At 31.4% G+C, this 22180-nt stretch overlaps 1 protein-coding gene across 1 annotated transcript; it reads right to left on the minus strand.

The window, feature by feature from the left end:
- Nucleotides 1-294: 294 nt before the first annotated feature.
- On the minus strand, nt 295-17861 carry LOC134700996 (peroxisomal sarcosine oxidase-like). Its single transcript, XM_063562147.1, has 12 exons — nt 17778-17861; nt 16442-16505; nt 14969-15038; nt 12980-13100; nt 10583-10693; nt 9130-9290; nt 8102-8315; nt 6428-6607; nt 5190-5321; nt 3248-3409; nt 2199-2274; nt 295-1864 (listed from the first exon to the last, which is right to left on the minus strand). The coding sequence occupies exons 2-12, from the start codon at nt 16452-16454 to the stop codon at nt 1746-1748; spliced, it is 1359 nt and encodes a 452-aa protein (XP_063418217.1). The 5' UTR covers nt 16455-16505; nt 17778-17861; the 3' UTR covers nt 295-1745.
- Between the last annotated feature and the right edge of the window lie 4319 nt (nt 17862-22180).

Here is a 22180-nt window from a genome sequence, read left to right on the forward strand (position 1 = left end):
ATGACACAACATAGAACACAATATGCAACATCAAAAACTATTTGTTTAGCCTTTATGTTGATTTATTAAAGTAAAAAGAGGGGAAAAGTATGTCAAGCTTTATGGAATAAAGCTAAAACTGTAGTTAATAATTTGTAATTTCGACAATGCAATAGGTTACGTTTATTGCGATGGAAAACTACTATTAATGAAACTGAGAATCCAACTGTATTCATTTGTTTATTACTACAGAGAAAAAGCTATATTTGCAATGAACGCCGTTTTCGATATTGAATATGTCTAAGTATAGTATAAGAAAAGCAAACACATGGATATCAAAAACGTTTACCTGTATATCATTAATAAACCCATCAAAAAAAGAAGAATTCTACACGATATTAAACACATAAATGTAAAATGTGTATGAATAGTTTATTTTATTCATACGACATTTCCTTCTGTATTCTGCATTCTGCATCCAATGGATTTTGTCAATATAAGCACACCTCCATATTAGGAGAAACAGAATATTATAGTTCCACCACCGCAATAGAATATGAATAGTATTCTACCAATATAGTTCCAATTAAGATACTTTTTTACCAATGTTTATGTAAAAGATTAAAAAAATGTCTGTATATAATTTAAGTAGAAATTTTAAATTTTATCAAAAATAGTCTAGGCGATCTGCAAAACCTGTCTCTTTTACAATGAAGTTCATCTAAAAGATTTAACAAAAATAGACATTTTAAGATCTAAAGGATTATTTATCCTGTTTTTCAAACAACCAATAGAAACGAGCAATGTATCAGTTGTGAAGAAATCACCGTAAAGATTATATTCCACTTTGCATTTGAAATAGTTTAAAGTAGAATAACAAGATAACTGAACCCCGATGAAAATTCAAAACGGAAAGTACCTTATCAAATGTCAAAACCAAAAACTCAAACACATCGAACGATGTATCTTGATTTCGAATTACTTAATTCAGGACCTTATGTATTGACTTGTAATATGGTCTGATACATTGGATGTATCTATAAACATGTGGACACATAATTCTGGTGATATTGGACGGAATTTAGGAAATACCGATGTATACACATTATGCCTTTCGGATCCTTGTAAACTTATCATGCTTATCATAACGTTAATTTTGGTTATTAGCAATATTCATTGTTGGGACAGTCGTAAATTATCAACTTGAAAATATAATTGAAAGTGACTTGAATCAACGAATTACAATTATATATTTGGAACAAATGCATTGCATTTCTGGTTAATGACTTCTCTTCTTTCGTCGTCCCTTTATTATCCATAGCCATTGAGCTACAGAATGCGGGTACAAACAGAACCATTTATTGCAGTATTGTCAATCCAAATATCTACGAAGTTTCATGGTAGAAAATCCATATGCCTCATTGATTTCATACTTTATTTAGTTATACTGACAAACGGTTGAATAACAAAATGTCAAATAGTTTTTGTCAATCAAAATATTACTACACCCAATCACAATAAGATAACAGTTTGAAAACCATAAATGATTTAACTAACGTAAGAGGTATGTATAAAACTACACAAATAATTGAAATAACTTCTGTATAATGTGGCATTTCCTATGTTGACAACATATATTTAGACTTGGTATTTTAGAAAAAAAAAAATTATCACCTTCGTTGTCACAAAAAAATCACATTCAGTTTATCAGAAGCAATTATTACTAAAAGGAATAAGAACAAACATGTAAGTAACAGATTATTTTTCTAAGTCTTTAAACTGGATCTAGTAGGGTTGAATTCAGATATGTCATACTTTGGTTTATTTCCTACGACCAAGTCGCAGACAATATTACTAATTGCAGGCGAATAACCAAATCCTGTTCCTGAAACAAGATTATCAAATATTAATTTAATGTTATTTTATGAAGATGTTACATAAATGAAACCTTTCGCATTGGTTAATTTTGAAAAACGTAAAGTGAAAATGTCTTCATAGATTTCTGTTGTAACTAAAATATAACCGTATGTATGGTATAGTTGTTTGCAAACTATTGTAACTGTCATATTATTAATTCCGAATAAGTAGTGTGCTAATATTAAGGATTAAACAGTGCATTGAAGTTTTGGTGTATTTTTCTTAACCTTTTTTAATCATAAAAAAGAATCCTATCAGGAATATCTTGTAATTACGGAAACGACAACAACTAATACAATTACCTGACATTCCAACTGCAAGAAAGATGTTGGCCCATTCAGGGTGGCGCCCGATTATAGGTTTCCTGTCTTTGGTAAACTACAATGTATAATAATAATATAACTTTAATTGGATAGTAATCCATTACATCACCAAATTATTATCACCTAACCTGTAACAATTGTGTAACTATACCATGCAGTTTTTGACTGTCTTAAGGGTTGACATTTCAATGTTTTGTAAAACCATCAGTTGTTCAAACATTCATCATTTCTTTTTTTCAGTTTTTTTCGACACAAAGGTTGCATAATTTCAATCAATATGTTGATTAACTATACATGAATCCATTAAATATTAAATATTAAATATAGAAATGATTCGTTTTTTTTTTTATAAAATTTGTTAAAAAATTGCAATTGTTTTTGTTTTAACTATAAGAAAACAAATATGCTTGATTAATGTTTATTACGTTCGATACTAGGGGAGACATCAGTTTATGAGATAAAGATACAACCATCTTCACGAGAACTTACAATCATTATATATTTTTTGATTTTGCATGAAACTCAATTTCTGACATCTTAATAATATTATTAGATTTAAAAAAACAATACCTATATAATAAGAATAATCTAAAGTATAATTGGACTGCAATTGAGGTAATAATCTAGCAACGGAAACCGATCATATAATTGAAATGAAGTAAGATTCCCATGAAAAATTAAATAGAAAAGGGAAATAGGGAATGCGTAATACAGACAACTCGACCCAAGAACATAAATAATGCCAAATACCACACATGGGTCTTGATCATAGCTAAAAAAAATACCGTTACCGGAGAGGTGTGCCTTAGCTGGCCCCAAGCAAAAATGTGTACTAGTTTAGTCATAATATACCCAGAACATTAACACAACTAAGGATAAAATTCATACAAGACATAAAGGCCAGAGATATCTGACTTTCGACAGGTGACTCAATGAGAAAGCCATATGCAGATTTAAAAATTTAAAAACATATATATATATAAAATAAACATCAAACATTTCAGTTAATTTCATAAAGTTTCAGTTACCGTATACATGCAATTTTGTACCAAAAAAGGTTCATCGTCTGTTATCAATCTGCTGAATTTAGTTTTAGCATACTTTGCCATAGAATCTACCATTTCTTTGTCGTGCATGGTTTCGACATTCTTTAGATCTTCTTCGCTTATTTCTTTTCCGGCAAACCCGAGCTGTAATGATAATAAATGACAGCATCAACAATTCCTAATGCGTATATCTAGTCAACTATCATAATTAGGTTCAATTTGTTAACCAGCGTGAAATACAACCGCCGGATTAAGGTATCCAATTATTTATGTAACTGGTATACGTTTATCCGTGTTGTTGATTAAACGTTTTTCAATTCCGGGCCCGTTTATCCCCATTAGCAGTGTAACCAATGTTTTACAAATTGGAAGTCGATTTCAAAAACGATATCACAAGTATAAGTCTTCTTTCCAACCAATTTCTCCATTATCGGAGAACCCATATCACGCAGTTTTAAAATTCTTTTATTTTAATTCTATTAATTTGAAAATCAAACATTACAATTAAGATGCAGAAAAAATGAAGTAAATGCCTTCCTTTATAACATATTATTCTCCTACAATATATAGAAATGTATAAACGGTCAGGGACTGCTATTTACACTAAGCTCAAGTGAATTACTTAGATGTTCATTTGTATATATATTGTGATCAATTTTATTTAGCAATCGCCAATGGCAGTCAGCATGGTTAAAGAACATCAGTTGTTCGACCTGTTAGTCGAATGCGCTTTGTTTAAATATACTTTTCGCTTTTTTGGTCTTTTGGAAAATGTTATGTGTGCTGTTTTAGACCCTTCTACTACGAAATATGTTTAACATGCACACGTATAAAAATTGCGGTTTTTATCCAACGCAAGCATAGGTTTGAATGTAGTCTTCATTTTAGACTCGTATAGATAAATATTTATATGAAAATCAGAAAATCAAACACAACAGCTTTATAATTTAATATTTGTATACTGATAATTTGTCCTTTCACCGGATACGACATTTGATACATCAATTCATTAGCCTCATTTCCAGCATTATTTAGCACTCAATCACATCCGCTATATAAAGAATATAACTTCAATATTCGTAGTGATGCGTAGTCCCGTAAGTCGAACCATTTTTTATACACAATATGTAAAAAGTCATAATTTAAGTTTAATCTCTGATATATGACAAATGTCCATTTCAATGAAAAACAAACAGAAAACTGAAAAACAGGATGGTTTCAAACAGAAATATTCTGAAAGCAAAGACAACCGTTCACCTTGTAATCATCATTACTTTACAAAATGACTGTTCGCATACTAAAAATAAAAGCTATAATAAGGCTTAGATTCTTCAAGTAGGTCAAGGACTCTAGTTTATCTATAATCTCAGTGGCCACAATAATTGCATAGTTTTGAATAAAAAAAACAAAATTTTAAAAGATTTTTTCTTCAAAATATAAATCTATCATCGATTATAATTTTGTATATGTGTACGCCCTTTGAATGCATTAAATAACGGGCTCTTTGCAATTAGTAAATTAAAATAAACCAATAAGATAAGTATTGCCTCTATGTTAAATGTATTCCCTACAGTTGTAGGCCAAGGATGATTAAGAGCTGGAATATGGTATTGACACATGTAAATATTGAACACCGTATGTGAAACTATTGATGTAAATAACTTTTTTACGTTATTTATCCTTCCGGTGACACATGCCCAGGTTTACTATTCATGTTTCGAATTTGATATATGAAGTATATAGAGTTATTTGTAAAATGAGTTTACTATCATACAATAACTTCATTATCTTTTAAATGAGCAAGACGATGCTAAAAGAAAGATATCTGCGTAATTTAATATCGCTAATGTTCTCATGTACAATACATGTCTACAAAGGTTATGCATTTACTACCACATTAAAATAAACTATTGTTCGTTATTACCTTCAAAGACGGACCATATTCTGTTGTATAATTTGTCCAGAAAATCGATTTGTCTTTATATTCAAATACTGATGGGCATACAGTTTCTGGACATGGTTTTATTTTCCAATACCCTTCCATTGCATGCTTTTTCTAAAATTGAAACGCTTTATTTTGAAAATATTTAATTTAACAAGTATAACAGGATAATGATACTAGTAATCAAACCAAGATTGAATGCATAATTAGAATTGTTGTTTTAGGTTGATTTTTTTAACATTATCATTCCATTTATATTTTATATAGTATATTTACACCTACAGAAGTAAGCACAATTTGACAAGATATTATGCTAGTTAACACGAACAGTTCGTGTGTATTATATTATTCTGTAAACATTTAAAGTTGCTAGATTTTGGCCATTCATAGCTGACTGTGTAGTAAGGGGCATTGATCATTAAAGAAAGCATATATCTATTAACTTCTGTGTTAGTTGATCTTTTGTGCTGAGTTTCGCGTTTACAATCATACTGCGTCTTTTGTTTTCTTAATATAAATGTGAAAGACTTATATTTGATATGCAGAAAAGGACATTAGCAAAGCAATATTATTAGCGAGTGTCACATTGAATAAATTTGTTCCATACTATCTATTATTTTCTGCCAGCAGAGTAAGGCTTTCAAGGAGATGGGTTTATATTTAACTGAATATTAGAAAAAAATATAATAAGTCAACAAAACATTCATATGAAACACCCCAATCACCTGACAGGTACATAAAGTCAAGATGTCAGATTTGTTTTCCTTAAGGTTAATAACAGTATTTACTCGTATTCAAATTGTAATAGTATTAATCGAAGATTGTTATACTGGTTCTGTTTTCCCCCTTCTCATTAATACTCGGTCCCCATTGTTTACATTTTGGTAATTTAAAGGAACAGACAACACAGCAATAGTGTTCATGATAATCATAAACATAAAGCGTTCGATTCTATTTTGATTAGTTTGATAGTATAGTTCTTTATTAAAACTTGGTATCGTCAATATTTTTCAGGCACCATAAACAAAAGTCACTCCATTCCTACAAGCTTCTTTGATTACCTTTTAGTTTAATAATTGTAGATTTCTCACAATTTTTATCAACATGCTTTTAATATCTTATTGATGACTGTCATTTTAGGTTTTCGATTCCTCTGAATCATTACCTTCTGATTCAAATGCTAAGGAACATATTTTATTTTTAACAGCTGACACACTTACTGTTAATTTAATGTCAAGCCCTAATTCATCCAGAAAAGATGACGACCACGGACCAGTAGCAACCACAAGTTGTTTTGTTCTGTATTCAAAATAGTCGGTTTGAAGAGAAATAGTAGCACCTGGAATAACTTTTATGATCTTTGCTGTCCTTTTTATACCACCGAGCTCCAAAAATGTTTCCTAAAACATTTCCATAATTGATCAGGTTTTTCAGTATGCTATATTCATTAAATGCTGGATTAAACAGTCATCACTAACCATAGAAATACCAAGCAAACAATGGCACACAATAACACATTCATTGATAAAGTAAGTTTAAAGAAACATGGATAATTGTGTTTCCGTCCTTTAATGTGTCACACTGTTGAACTGTATTTTACTTCAAATTCATTTTGATTATAAACATGTTTAACAATGTTTTATGTAAAGATAATTAATAATTGAATTGCCTTAAACGCTTCTATAAACAAATACCTAAATATACATGATACATTTGATTCGATCATTGTTATATACACAATGTACACTGTACTTCCAATTGATAATTGAGTAATGCCCCTTCACATAATTGATATGTTAAAGGTATTTGTAGTCGATACCAAGCATATATAAATAATTTGCTGGTTTCCGTAAATAACTCATTATAACTATCAGACGTTCTCGCTGTTTTATAAAAGGCAATTTTTTGAAATGTCGAAAATCTTCTGATGAATGTCAACGGAATGATTTTTGCGTAAATACAGTAGCCCGTAACAATCTGTAAGAATCGATAATCACACAAAACACAATTTTGTTATATTTAATTAAAGAACAGGCAGATGAATATTACACTGTCAGACTGTGTGATGTTCGTCATATTGTATCACATGTATACGTTGGGTTTTATAATATGTACATTGCATAGATTAAGTGACTGATACTGTAGAAAATCGATTTAAAAAAAATGCATGTTCTACGCACTTAAACACAGATTATATCGTCGTTAATTAATTTCTTGCTGATGTCACTGACTGCAGGTATAGCATGCATGATAAGAAAAGATCATAAAAGAAATGCTGGTGATCTGTCAAACAATCAAAAGACTTATTTCGTAAAATACGTTAATAGCGACAAATCTTGGAAAAGGTGTTAAACCACCAATCAAAAATCCCTATCTGTTTAACCAAATTTTGCAATTTTCACAGCTTTCTAAATATTTTACTTTAAGTTTTAGTTCATAGAAACCATGTATATCAGGATTTGTACACGTATCACCCGTCTACATGCCAATTTTCAACCCATGCTTAAAATCTTCTCAGAAATTGTTGCCTTTGAGAAAATAACTACTTTAAAAAAAACTTTTTTCTTGAAATCTAAAATGATTATACTGTGTAGCGCTTTAATCCTGATTTTTTAATACAAACTCATAGGCAAGTATATTGTGGCTCAAAATGGTCTAGATATATTTTTCTTTCCCCAAAAGTTTCATTTTTATAAATTTGTTGTTTAGTTAAGGTAAACAATGACATCAAAAGCACCATTTTATGTCAGAGTAGAGCTACGTTTACGTTCTAAATTTGAGGTAGTTATTTGTGGTCTGACATTTATATGCAGTGAACTTTACGCAGGGTCAAATGTTTTGTGTTTCTTTATCTGTCGTATTTTTACTGTTTTTTTAGATATGCATACACTCACCAATTTTTGTTTTAAAATCTCCTCCGCATCGAGACATAGCTCCGATTCATCCAAAATGCCCGCGCAATTGTCACTAAAATTTATTTTTGGATATTCCTGTTGAAGCATTTCAATACATTTCATCTTTTTATTCTCTGGATATTTGTTTAAAGATGTAAGAGTATTTTTCATAAAAGCACTTTCTGCTGCTCCAATAAATAATGCATTGCTTTTTCTATATATAAAAAGAAGATTTGTTATTTTTTCACGCTCTCCATCATATTTCTTGGTTAAACGAACACTAGATTATAATGATCAAGAAATAGGCGACGATAATCAATTTAATGCACACAAAAGTAATACAAAAAATATGATACAAAACAAAGTAAAACATTTTTTTCTCATATATAGCTCTGATTCACTTCAATTGACCCAAGTAATTGAACTACTGTACAAATCGCACATGTGGTTGGTTCAATTGACTGGAATCTAAAATGACTAGGATCATCTTTGGTTTTCTCACCGAAGTTCGGCCGATAGAAATTGACCGCCAAAAAATCAGCTATGAAGATCGTTTAAGATGCACTTAAAAACAAGAAACACAATGCATTCACAAAATTCTCCACTCGTATGATAATCTTTTCTTGATTAGATAATTGTCATATGTTGTAATTTGGTGATACATAGCCTGTGCTTCATTGGAACTGTGTTATGTATTGTTAATATATTGCATAGAAGTCATTGTAAACAGGTATTTGCAAAATTTGCTTGTTTGTAATATACTTTAGATATAGGAAGATGTGGTTTACCCGTCTATTTTTAAAACAGTTCTTATAATGAAAGATTGAGCAAAATGAATCTTCGAAAGAAACGTTCGTATATTGGATTTTAATTTGATAATACTAAAATATCAAATTCATATAGTTTAGTATGACATATCGCCAAGTGCATATTTTTTTCAAGTTTAGATTATTCGAGTAAACCATTGTAGAAGGTAGATAATAATATACAAATATTTGTCCCATGACCGAACTCTTTTTGATACTTACGTTAATATCGGCTTAGAACAACTACGGCTTAGACGTTCCCATTCGGAAATTGAGTCGTCCTTCATGTTCTTCATTGAACAGGTTTCTATTTTATTCCAATTTGCTCTTTGGATGCCTTTACTGCGACCCTTAGAGCTACCACGAGACTTTGGCATTGTAAACTTAACGAACACAAAACATTTTTTTTTATTTGAGTTTATTAGAGGCAGAAGAATACGAAAAATTATAAACACGAAGAAGATAACGCCCGAAGTAGTAACAGAATAAAACAAAAAAGGTTAAGAATCAGAAGAAATTACCTAATATATGTTTATATATCAGGCATACAGAAAAAGCAATATGCATCAACATGATATTGATATCAGTTTAAGTTTTTATGAAGAGATAACATATGACATGTATGAGTTTTGTAATGATTTTTTTTTTTTGATACTCTTCAGGTTTTCTATTAAAATTGTCTATTCATAATTCTAGTATGATACATTTTATAAGTTTGAGATGTTGAATAGTTTGAAATAAAGGCAACAGTAGTATACCGCTGTTCAAAACTCATAAATCCATGGACAAAAAACAAAATCGGGGTAACGAACTAAAACCGAGGGAAACGCATTAAATATAAGAGGAGAACAAGGACACAACACCGAAACGCAACAGCACACAGAAACGTACCAAGCAACAGACAAAACACCACGAGAATAACAAATATAACATCAAAACTAAATATATGAATTTGGGATAGACAAGTACCGTGCCACGTCTTATCTCAAAAATAAGAGAAAACACAAATGACTAAACGTTAAAATGCAACACACACACAGAAACGAACAATAATATAACAATGGCCATCTTCCTGACTTGGTACAGGACACTTTTAAAGGGGAATGAAAGTGGTGGGTTGAACCTGGTTTTATGGCATGCCAAACCTCGCTCTTTAATGGCAAAGTTGAATATAACATTGAAATGAAAACAAAATATTACAGGACTACAATACAAATAAAAGCAGAACATATTAGAAAAAGAAAAGCATGATTAATAGATAACAAAAAGCATCAGGTTTAAAATTCAATACGCCAAAAACGCGTCTAGTCCACACGAGACTCACCAGTGACGCCCAGATATAAAAGTGAAAAATATACAAAATTGTACAGCACTGAAGATCAAAAGTTGAAAAGGTTTTGCCAAATACGGCATTGTGTGTATGCCCAGGATAAGAACATTCATATTATATAAAACAATTCACGCTATTGCAAACAGTAAATTTTAACAAATGAATATGAAAGAGATATACATAATGAAACTGAAGTAAAAACTAATTACAGAAAACTAAACCCGAATACATAACGCCCAGATATGCAAGATCGAAAGTGAAAAAAGTACAAAGTTGTACAGCACTGAAGATCAAAAGTTGAAAAGGTTTTGCTAGTGTCTCTCTTTATTTTTCATACATATTTACCTGATCAATTAGTACAATGTTATCCTTTGTGTTAGTTTCTTTTAGTCTCAAAGCAGTGGACCTCCCAATGATACCTCCTCCCACAACTATTACGTCATATATTTCTGATCTCTATAATTGGAAACATACACTTAATCATATATAGAACATATGTTAGTGTGTCTGAATATCATCAAATGTGTGAGTTATTTAGTATTCACCAGATAATGGTATCCCACTTATACATTCAATTTCTAGAGGGCTTTGATAAAGTACAATGGTAATAATTGCAAAATAAAACTTACAAAAATATACCAGCATTTATATGTCACTATCACTATCAATATAACAATATCAATTCAAAATCTATCAATCTCATGAATTACCTTTTTTGAAAGTCTAACTTTGCAAAAAATAACCAACAGATTATAAATGACTACCAGTCTGGACTTTAGTGATAGCGGGAACAGAGTATCCCGATTGAAAGAGGTGTGCACAATATCAAATCAATTCATTTAACGTATATATGAATATTGTACATGACTTCTAAGGAAACGAATTGCGTCATATATACATATGTGTCACTGTTTTTTAGTACAGTCAATCAATATTTTAGTCAGTCCAAATAAATGACGACGTTAGGTATCACCGATTTATGATAAGAGTGGAACTCATGCATGACTTTCGCTTTATAGGGTATGAAGTTTTGAAAAGTAAAAGGTCAGCACGGAGTATAAAGGATTCCATTTAAATGTGTTTCGTTTAGTAACTTAATAGCGTGATGTTTGTATAATGTTACAAAATAAACTCTCTGGTCGCCATTCGGAAAAGGTTTATCGTCTTCAAAACGGAGGCTACAATTAATACATTAAGTAAGAAAAAGGCATGATGTTCATGTGACAAATAGCTAAATGATCCTTGTTTTCTACCTAAAATCAACATCAACTAAGAACTGACTTAAAAGCTGGCATCATATTTGGAAAACATTAATTTTGGCATTAAGACCGTACGATGACCTATAGTTGTTTCTGTGTCAATGTGAATACTTGTGGAGAGCTGTCTCATTGCATGGCAATTAGATCACATTTTTTTTTACATTAGAACTTCTTTCTATATATTAGCTATAATCCCAACCAGATATGGGTGAGCATCTAAAAGGCATTGACAGGCCAAAAAAATTGTGTTTCACTGGTGAAATCCGTCGTATGACTTCGTTAAAAAAATTGAAAATTATAAGTGTCAAAACAAGTGAAATAAGGATATCGCGTGATAGCAAAATTTATTTTATTACAACATCATACATGTTATAATAAAGGATTATTTGCCAGTTTTGTTATAACAGTTGGAAATTAACATATTGAATAACGAGAGATGATCTCACCCGATGTGAAATATCTTTCGTTTACAACACTTAAACTATAAAATTCCGGAAAATGTTGATCAAGATATATGAGCCTTTTCTTTGTCACACTTTGACATTGGACACTTTAAAACTGATTGTACGCTCCAAAGGCTGTAAGATTTGACAAAAAAAATGTGATGTGTGTAAGTGTTCTGTAAATTATTTTAAAACTCTGAATATCTGCCGACATGGACGAAATGTAATAGTCTTAACGTTTGAAAGTCAGTATTGACCTAACGAATAACACATGCCGTATAATGGTTTTCGTTTCAATTATTCGTATCACGTTCCGTGCAGTGTGATACCAGAAATTTCTATTCATGCTAGAAATATATAACAGACCGTATCCATAAGAGATATTGCATTAAGTGTTTAAAAAGGGCACGCAACAGTTTAGCATTTAGAAATATTACCCTATCAATATGTTGACCGTCGGTTAATATAAACATTTTCTAACTTAAATATGATCGACCTTAAAGTTTTAAAAGTGTATTCACGTTACTGGAAACAGTTACTGGAAAATCGTTACAGACATTATAAATTCAAAATTAAAAATGCAGAACACTGGATTCGACCTTTACAACAAAACTCTTCAAATCAAACCTAGTAGATCGTGAAATTATAGGAGTTCTTATAATGCTTATTGGAATCAACTTACTTTGCACCACTTTTTTAAAACTAAACGACCACCAGTTTTTTTAGCGGTTACGCTTGACACATTTTTGGTGTCGTTCTTACCATCAGTTCAAATGACTGTGAATTCATGAATAATGCGTGCATCTATCCTTTCGATTAAAGAATGAGCAACAATGCGAGATTAATTAATGCGATGTCAAGATTATCTGCTTTTCGACATATGTATCAGATATCAACATTCGATTTTTTAGTATTATGATCCCCACTCAGTCGAATTCAACCCCCCCCCCCCCCAAAAAAAAAAAAAAACTCGCAATAATTTCTGAATTTATAGTATATTTTTTTTAGGTTTTTGTTTTCAATGATAGTAATTGACTTACATTTTCGTTTTTCTCGTTGATGGAGGTGTTTTTCTTGTTAAGTTGCCTTACTAAACATCCTAATAATAATAGAAGAATAGTAGAAACGACAACAATTACGATGATTTCGACAGTGGATAATCTGAAATATAAATATCAAATTTAAATACTTTGTCTATCATTTGTCTATCACAAAAGTGTGATATATATGAATTAAAAAATCTTATAATTCTTAATAGTTGAACTTAAAGTGCATACCATGGTATAATTAAATTTAATAAATTCAGTTCAATGTCATTCAAGTGAATGTCAAACAACGCATATTTCTGTGATTTAAAAAAAAATGTCCCAAATGATTACTAAATTGCTGATTTCTATAGGAAATAACAGGATAAAATTGGAAGAAATTCAAAAAAGTCTTCTGACGGTTCATTCCCACTAGCATATGACACAGTGTGTTAGTTTAATAAAACAGACAATGACGATGTACTTCAACGTGAATGGCAAATATAAGAATACCATAAATTTACAGATTTTCATTATTGAAAAGAAACAAATACCAACCAATTGTATGTTTATAATTGAATTCTACTTGTCCTGATGACATCTGTTATTTACACATGTGTATCAAAAGAACGCTCACATAGCAAAGACGGTAACATTAAATGTTAAAGTAAACACACATGTGGGGGATGTAATATCACTTGTTAAATAAATATAAGTTGTCTGAAATTTTACAATGATGACAGCATGATCACTTTACTTCCAAAAGAGTCCATAATATTTGTCCTAATGAATTATCTACAGGAGCTGCAACACGAAGCATCACATCTGCTAGCAATAGAACAGAAAACAAACATGGTAAGAAGAATACGCTATAATCATTTACTGAAATTCCTAATGTCTGATTTCGTTCTTTTTAGGACGATTTGATAAAATGACCTGTGGTAGAGTGCTTACATTGTTCTGTTGTTGTTCGAAACCCATTGTGAGTTTGCTTAAAATATTGTCTTGCATTCATACCAACAATGCCAGATCCTCCTTGATTGAAGTTTTTACATGACACTTGAGGGTGTATGGCTTAAGGGATGTCTGACCTCATCTGTGATCGTATGTATTCATGATTTGCAGATCCTGTTAGAAACTTCAGTTTATCACGGACAAATTTAAAAGGCAAAGTACTTGTAAAAAACATAGTCATGTTGCAGATGAAGTGTCACTGCTAAACTTAGAGTGGGTCACATGCAATTTAAGATCGTCTTATACAATACATATGCATTGTCATATGTTTTAAAGCTTGACATCAAACAAAAGATTACCATAACTATTAATATTAATATCAGCTTTAAGACACACATAATTGCCAATGTAGGTCAACGTTTTCGAAATGTGTCGAAATGCGCATCTGGTGCAAAAAAAAAATGTACCGTTAATTTTATTACTACCACTGGGTTGATGCCTCTGCTGGTGGACTATTAGTCCCCGAGGGTATCACCTCCCCAGTAGCCAGTACTTCGGTACTGGCATAGAAATACGGGATTTTTGTGTTATTAAAATTAGCTGTTACAAAATGATAGAAATTATTATAAATTAGGAATGTATCTCCTCATGCAAAGCTCTGACTCCTTTCAACAATTTGGCTATACTTTTTGGACCTTTTGGATTATAGCTCTTCATCTTTTATATCAGCTTTGGATTTCAAATAGTTTGGCCACGAGCATCACTGAAGAGACATGTATTGTTGAAATGCGCAACTGGTGCAAGAAAATGTGTACCGTTAATTTTATTCAATGCAGACAAAATAATGTTTTGTTGGGAATTATTAACACTTCTTTGTAAAAATTTCACTCTGATAGTTATCTGAAATTTACTTCACCAATATGCTTGATTTGTTGATTGACAACATATTTGTTTCGTTTAGGGGACGAGTGTTTTTTTAAACAAATTATCGGCATTCCCATTGTTGCCAACTGTAACTTTTATGACGAGAGACAACTTGAAGGTACTTACTTGTCGTTAATAAAACATTCATATAACTCATTACCCCCTTGGTAGGTTTTAAAACAATATTCACTGGCACCTGCAATGACCGAAAAGGTGACATATTTTATAATCAAATAAGGTAATAATGATAAAAAATACCTGGCGATGTCTTTGTCCTACTGTAACTGCAAAAGTAGTTTTGATTATATTTATTCACATTTGTGTTTTTTGTTATCCTTTTAAGAAAGATGTCAAAGGAAATAAACAGACTTTTAGAGTTAGAATATCAATCGAAGGGAAATCACACTACTTGTAATAGTTTCCTTATTTCGCAAGGTCTTTGAACAGTTCTGTCGTTTCTAATTTATTATAAATTTGTCTCTGATTAAAATATACTAATGAGTTTTTGTCAAAAGATTTGCATAAATTGCAGTCTCCAGGTAAATAATAATGTCAAATGATAAAGAGGGGTCATCAATGTTTTAAAAAAGTTTGGCGGGAACTATTACTCTTTCTTACGTTATAAAATGACATTGCTGGCAACTATAATGTCATGTTAGAACATTTGTAGGTTTTCGGTTATTCATTAGTTTTAATCAAATAAGCAGGCATCTAACAAATCTTTAAATATACAGTAACATAGCAACTTTTAACTTATACTATGATTAAAAGTCAAAATTCGGGTAAGAGTAAAAACTTTGAGCATGATTGTAGTTTCTATATCTGTTGAATCCATATTCATTACATGAATATTTTAGTATGGAATATATTCTTCTTTCGCCAAAAATTATCAATAAAGTATGTCTTCAGCATATGAATATTATGCATACTCCCTCTCATTAGGGGGTTAAGTATTGTACCATCATAAAACATATGAGAGGAACATAACCCATAACATGAGACTTTATTTCTACATGTACAAATTAAGCAAAACAATGTTCGTGTACCTGTTTTTGTACAATGCAAGGCTGATTGCAGTATACATTCATTTACATGTATACTACACCGGTTATCTTGCGTTTTATATTATATTTTTTTCTATTTATTATTAAGACTATTCTACTAAGGATGAATTATAATATTGTTCGTTTCTGTGTGTGTTGCATTTTAACGTTGAGTCGTTTGTGTTTTCTCTTATTTTTGAGATATTGAGATAAGACGTGGTACTGTACTTGTCTATCCCAAATTCATGTATTGGGTTTTGATGTTATATTTGTTATTCTCGTTGTGTTTTGTCTGTTGTTTGGTCCGTTCTGTGTGTGTTGCGTTTCGGTGTTGTGTCGTTGTTCTCTTATATTTAATGTGTTTCCCTCGGTTTTAGTTTGTTACACCGATTTTGTTTTTAGTCCATGGATTTATGAGTTTTGAACAGCGGTATACTACTGTTGCCTTTATTTATATATTTATATCTCTGGAAACATATTTCGAATCTCTTAAGTATTGTAGCCGTCTTGCAATGGTAAATAACTGTCTCTGTCTATAGTTTATCAACATACTTACCTTCCTTCGCCATTATAGTGTCAGCTAGCTCTTGTCTACTTTATCTCAAATAAGTTGTTTTCAACTGATATATACAAAAGAAGATATGTTATTTTTGCCAATGGGACAACTGTCAACAAGAGACCAAAATGACACAGACATTGACAATTATAGGTCACCGTACGAGCACGTTTTATTCTATTGATCTAATCACAATTAGGTACAGTGTGCACACAAGTTTTTAATACAAATAATCAGAACATTTATAATAATGATATTTTATATTCTGAATAACAAAAACTTATCCTACTTCTTTAACCAGTGATCATCACTGCTAAGATTTATTTGATACTTCAGATAAATCAAAATAAGATAAGTACACTAAAACATATACAATGATAAAAGTAAACGCAAATGTTGACACTTTTAAAAATTGTTAGCAAATGCTTATTTTGACCATTCTATTACTAGTTTTCAGAAATTAACAATGTGCGGAAAACTAACTTGTGGTTCCTGTATCTAAATGAAAGAAGCATAAACAGTTTAACAATATTAGAGCATTTGCATTATTCACGTATTTGCTGGCGTATCCTCATCGACGTATCGTATAACACGTGTATACAGACGACCTTTTAACAGAAATCAACTCAGAAGAACCAAATAATGCCAAATTTATAGAAGGCCAACTTTGCCGAGGTAGTTAAAATCTTTTTTTTATATAATTTCGAAAATAATCAATGATCAACTCTTTATAGTTTGTCGAAATGCGCATCTGGTGCAACAAAATTGGTACCGTTGATTTTATTACTATCACTGGGTCGATGCCTCTGCTGGTGGACTATTAGTCCCCGAGGGTATTACCAGCCCAGTAGCCAGTACTTCGGTACTGGCATGAAAATACGGATTTTTTTTGTTATTAAATTTGCTCTTACAAAATATTAGAAATTATAATAAATTAAGGAATGTATCTCCCTCATGCAAAGCTCTGATTCCTTTCTAGAATGTGACTATACTTTTTGAACCTTTTGGATTATAGCTCTTCATCCTTTATATAAGCTTTGGATTTCAAATATTTTCTGAGTTTTCCTCGGAGTTCAATATGTTTGTGATTTGTTTTTTAGTATATTGAAATTATGTCAGAATCAATATATTATCTTGTGGTCCACTTTATGTTAAATCATCATGATATGATCCGTTATATGCACCGTATGTTTTAGTAAAATGTTTTTTTTTTTTTTTACACACGCATACTCTTAACTGTTGAAGACATTAACAACAGTTAGGATTAAACATTTATTAGCTAAATCGTATTAGTATAAGTCAATTGTAGACATACTAACACTTCTGTATTACTTACAAGTGTCTGTCGGTCTTTCTGTTTTCCAGAGTAATTGATACAACTTTGCTGACGTAGCTCTTCTTTTGCAAACAATCCTCTGTAAATCAGATAGAAAGATATGCAATGCTCTTACAAAAACATAGCATTTAAATACAGACGCAATATTTGATGTAAACGAATGCAGAACGATATTGTAAAATAAAGTACAAAATCATAATTGTATACCTGTAAAGTAACATGTATAACAGGAATAACAAAAGATTAAACTTAATAAAAGGAAATCCAGTACGGTAAATATGCATTTACATTTACACCGAGTGACTGATTTTGTCATTAGTCAATAAATAAATATACAGTTTACTTAAAAATGGTTCATGGTAGATGTGAAACAGTAATTGTTGTTAGTAGTTTTACTATTTCGCTGAATAACACAAGAGTATTTCCATTTTTGAAATAATTTTAACTTTCTTCTATTAAATTTGGACAAGTCATACATCGTTTATCGGATTTTTACAATTAGCACAGTTTCATTAAAGTTTAGCGGATCTGTAACAATAACATCTTCGTGCCTTATATCGAGTACTGTAGTACGCCGCTAAATTAAAACTGACGTGGAAAGGTAACATACGGCCAGCGAAAGCTCTTTTTTATGAGAGCCCAGGTGGTCGTGTGGTCTAGAGGGACGACTGCAGTGCAGTCGATTTGGTGTCACGATAGCACAGTAGCATGGGTTCGAATCCAGTCGAGGGAAGAACCAAAAATTTGTGAAAGCAAATTTACAGATCTAGCATTGCTTGGTTGATGTTTAGACGAGTTATATATATATATATATATATATATATCTTGTGATTAGGTTTATTTGGCAATCGCCAATGGCAGTCAGCAGGGTTAAAGAACATCAGTTGTTCGACCTGTTAGTCAAATGCGTTTTGTTTAAATATACATTTTCACTTTTTTGGTCTTTTCGAAAATGTCGTTTGTGCTGTTTTTAGACACTTCTACAACAAAAGTTGTTTAACATGCACACGTATAAAAAATGCGGTTTTTATCCAACGCAATCATAGGTTTGTACGTAGTTTTCAATTTAGACTCGTTTATATTTTTTTGTTTGGGCTTTGTATCATATTTTCCCTCCGGTTTATATGATCCGTTCATCCTATATTGACTCTTTAAATTCAAGAGTTTATCTAAAAATGAGAGTACTATTTCTTAAAATTAGGATACTCTTTATATGGCCTTCCAAATACCGTTTCGATCCCTAACATCACTGAAGAGACATTTGTTGTCGAAATCCGGATCTGGTGTACTAAAATATATTGACACCGTATGTTTGTGGCATAACATCGCGGCCACAAGTTTAAAAAGTTTTTCTGTTTAGTATTAAATTTATTTTAGATTCATTTTGTTACATCTTGTGATCAATTTTATCTGGCAATCGCCAATGGCAGTCAGCAGGGTTAAGGAACATCAGTTGTTCGACCTGTTAGTCAACGCAATCATAGGTTTGAACGTAGTTTTCAATTTAGACTCGTTCATATATATATATATATATATATGTCTAAGAATATAACTTTAACACACTAATGGGTGTTATAAAATTAGGTGTTATATTTTATATATTATTCACGCAATAATTCGCTAAACAAATTAGCTTCATCCGGCGTGTGCATCTATCTAGGTGAAATCGGATGCATGAAAAAATATCTTTGTAGCTTGAGCCACACAAAAGTTTAACATATTGATTAATGATCTGTATAAAACAATTTTTTGCCGTTTATTGTACATAAACATTTTTTTCAAAAATTAAAACAAATAGTTAGTTTAGTTAAATAGAAGTAAAATTGATGAGTTATTCCTTTGATTCCAGAAATCGCCTAAGTTTTGCGATTATTTAGTTTTAAAACAGCTTTTTTTTAAATAATACTACACAATATAGGTCACCGATGAGTTAAAAAAGATATTTCAATGTTAATGCTAAAGAGGGAGATAATTTAGAGCTTTTTCAATGATGTAATCATTTTAAAAGTCATCTGGGGCCAAAAGGAATCATTATGTGGCTTTTTTTTTGTACCACATCATACAGTAACAATTAATAGTGTAATAAATAAAATTCATGATGACAAAAACAATGTTTTTGATTTTTCCGAAATTTTTGTTCCCTCGAGGCTACTTAAATTTCTTTTCGTTGAAATAAATTCATATCTTTTGTATTTCTTTTGTTCTTATAACGTGACTCTGTACTTTAAAGATCCCGTCAGTATGATATAGTTCTATTATACGTCATTATGATATATTTCTATTATGAAGTACTATATACGACGAACCATTAACGTCAAAATCATTCAATCGCGTAGTGGAATCAATGAATTTTTGATTTTTATAAATACTATATACTAGTATAACTTTTGGACTAGTTTAAATCTCGGTCTATTCCTGAAATGTATTCTTACATACTTTTGATTTTTTAACCCTGTATGCTAACATTGCCTATGTAAATTTTAAAATTGTTTGTATGCCCATTGAACGACAAATTTATGTGACGTATACAAATTTCTGACGTCAGACACTCAAATCAATCAATGTATTCGTAGATAGTAGATGTGTTTGTGTTCTGTTAAATTGTTCCTTTTAAAATTGTTATACGATGATGACTGATGTACCCATATTTAGACTATTTTATTTATTGTGTCTGTTTAATTTACGCATCAATGTAAATATAACGGAATTCGATGAGACTGTTGTTAAAGTGAGAGGGTTAGCGCTATAGAACCAGGTTTAATCTACCATTATCTACATTTTCTACATTTGAAAATGCCTGTACCAAGTCAGGAATGTGACAGTTCTTGTTATTTGATTTTGCCATGTGATTATGGACTTTCCGAATTGATTTTCCTCTAAGTTCAGTATTTTTGTGATTTTACTTTTCAAACAGTAACATTTGTTTTTGGGCATTAGAAAATTTATATGTTAATTGGTACTTTCACATGTTTTATCAATACTAAAGATGTTAAAATCAATTGTTGACCTCAATGATACATTTGCATTATAAAGTAGGATTGTCTGTACCATAGGAACATAAAGAAATGTCCTATCATTATACAAATAAGGCGATGTGGTATGATAGTACTAATTTGTGATATGAACTGGCACAACTCTATAATTGCAAAAGGACAACAGTTAAGATTTTACAACAACTGCTTGAAAACAAATTCCAAATGAACAGTACTGACAGATCAAAGATGGTACAATATTTCAAATTTGACAATTGTAGAGTAATAAAACCAGAGGCAGCGTATTAACCTTTTCTCTGCCATAGGACCTATCCGGCCTTAGTCCGAGATTACTCTGACGTCCTACGGCTGTTAAGCCAGACAAGCTGGGGCCGTGGGACGTCAGAGCTTGTCCCATATCAAAAAGTGGATATTTGCCCACCCAAAATAGATGCGCTACTTCCTCGTTTCTGGAGCCGACTGAGGGCCTTGGAATTATATAAATCGGGCATCAATCTCTTCAGTTTTCATTTATCTCTTCATTTATGTAAGTTTCGCCTACCTGCCAAACCTTTAATTTTCTATATTTTAACATTTTTCAAAGGGACCCATGATTTCTCCATGTTGCCTTTCATTTTCAAAGATTATCAAGTGACCACGAGAAAACAGTGCAAATGACCATAATGTAACACCTCGTTCATTTACGCTGTAAGTTACCTAAATGTCCGAGAGTTGCCGATTGTTATCGTGGTCGGAACTAAATGCTAGTTACCGATCTTCTGAACAGGAGGTGAAAAAACGTGGTTGCTTCTAAATGTTATTCATCGATCTCCTGTAAAGGAGGTAACAAAATATAAATATTTGCATATTTGAGTCTCGAGGCCACGAAATCTCTCGTAACTTGACATCCATTTGAAAGTGAAAGTCAAAAATGGAGAAATCATGGATCTCTGTGAAAAATGGTAAAATATAGAAAATTAAAGGTTTGGAAGGTAGGTGAAATTTACATAAATGAAGAGATAAATGAAAACTGAAGAGATTGATGCCCGATTTATATAATTCCAAGGCCCTCAGTCGGCTCCAGAAACGAGGAAGTAGCGCATCTATTTTGGGTGGGCAAATATCCACTTTTTGATATGGGACAAGCTCTGACGTCCCACGGCCCCAACTTGTCTGGCTAAACAGCCGTAGGACGTCAGAGTAATCTCGGACTAATCCGGCCTATTCAAAAACACTACCGTTGAGTGCCAAGCTGAGGCCCACAGGCCAACAGAATTTTGACGTTACTTAATGCATTTGAGTTTTTCGACTGTTCAATGTCGTTGTTTTAATTGTCGGCTTCGCATTTGTTTTTTATTCCACTTTTCTTCAATTTTCGGTTTTGTTTTATCAGAATTATTGTTTTTCTCATCACAATACAATTCAATTTAT

This window comes from Mytilus trossulus, unplaced genomic scaffold (genome assembly GCF_036588685.1).
Source record: "Mytilus trossulus isolate FHL-02 unplaced genomic scaffold, PNRI_Mtr1.1.1.hap1 h1tg000210l__unscaffolded, whole genome shotgun sequence".
NCBI classification, from domain to species: Eukaryota; Metazoa; Mollusca; class Bivalvia; order Mytilida; family Mytilidae; genus Mytilus; species Mytilus trossulus.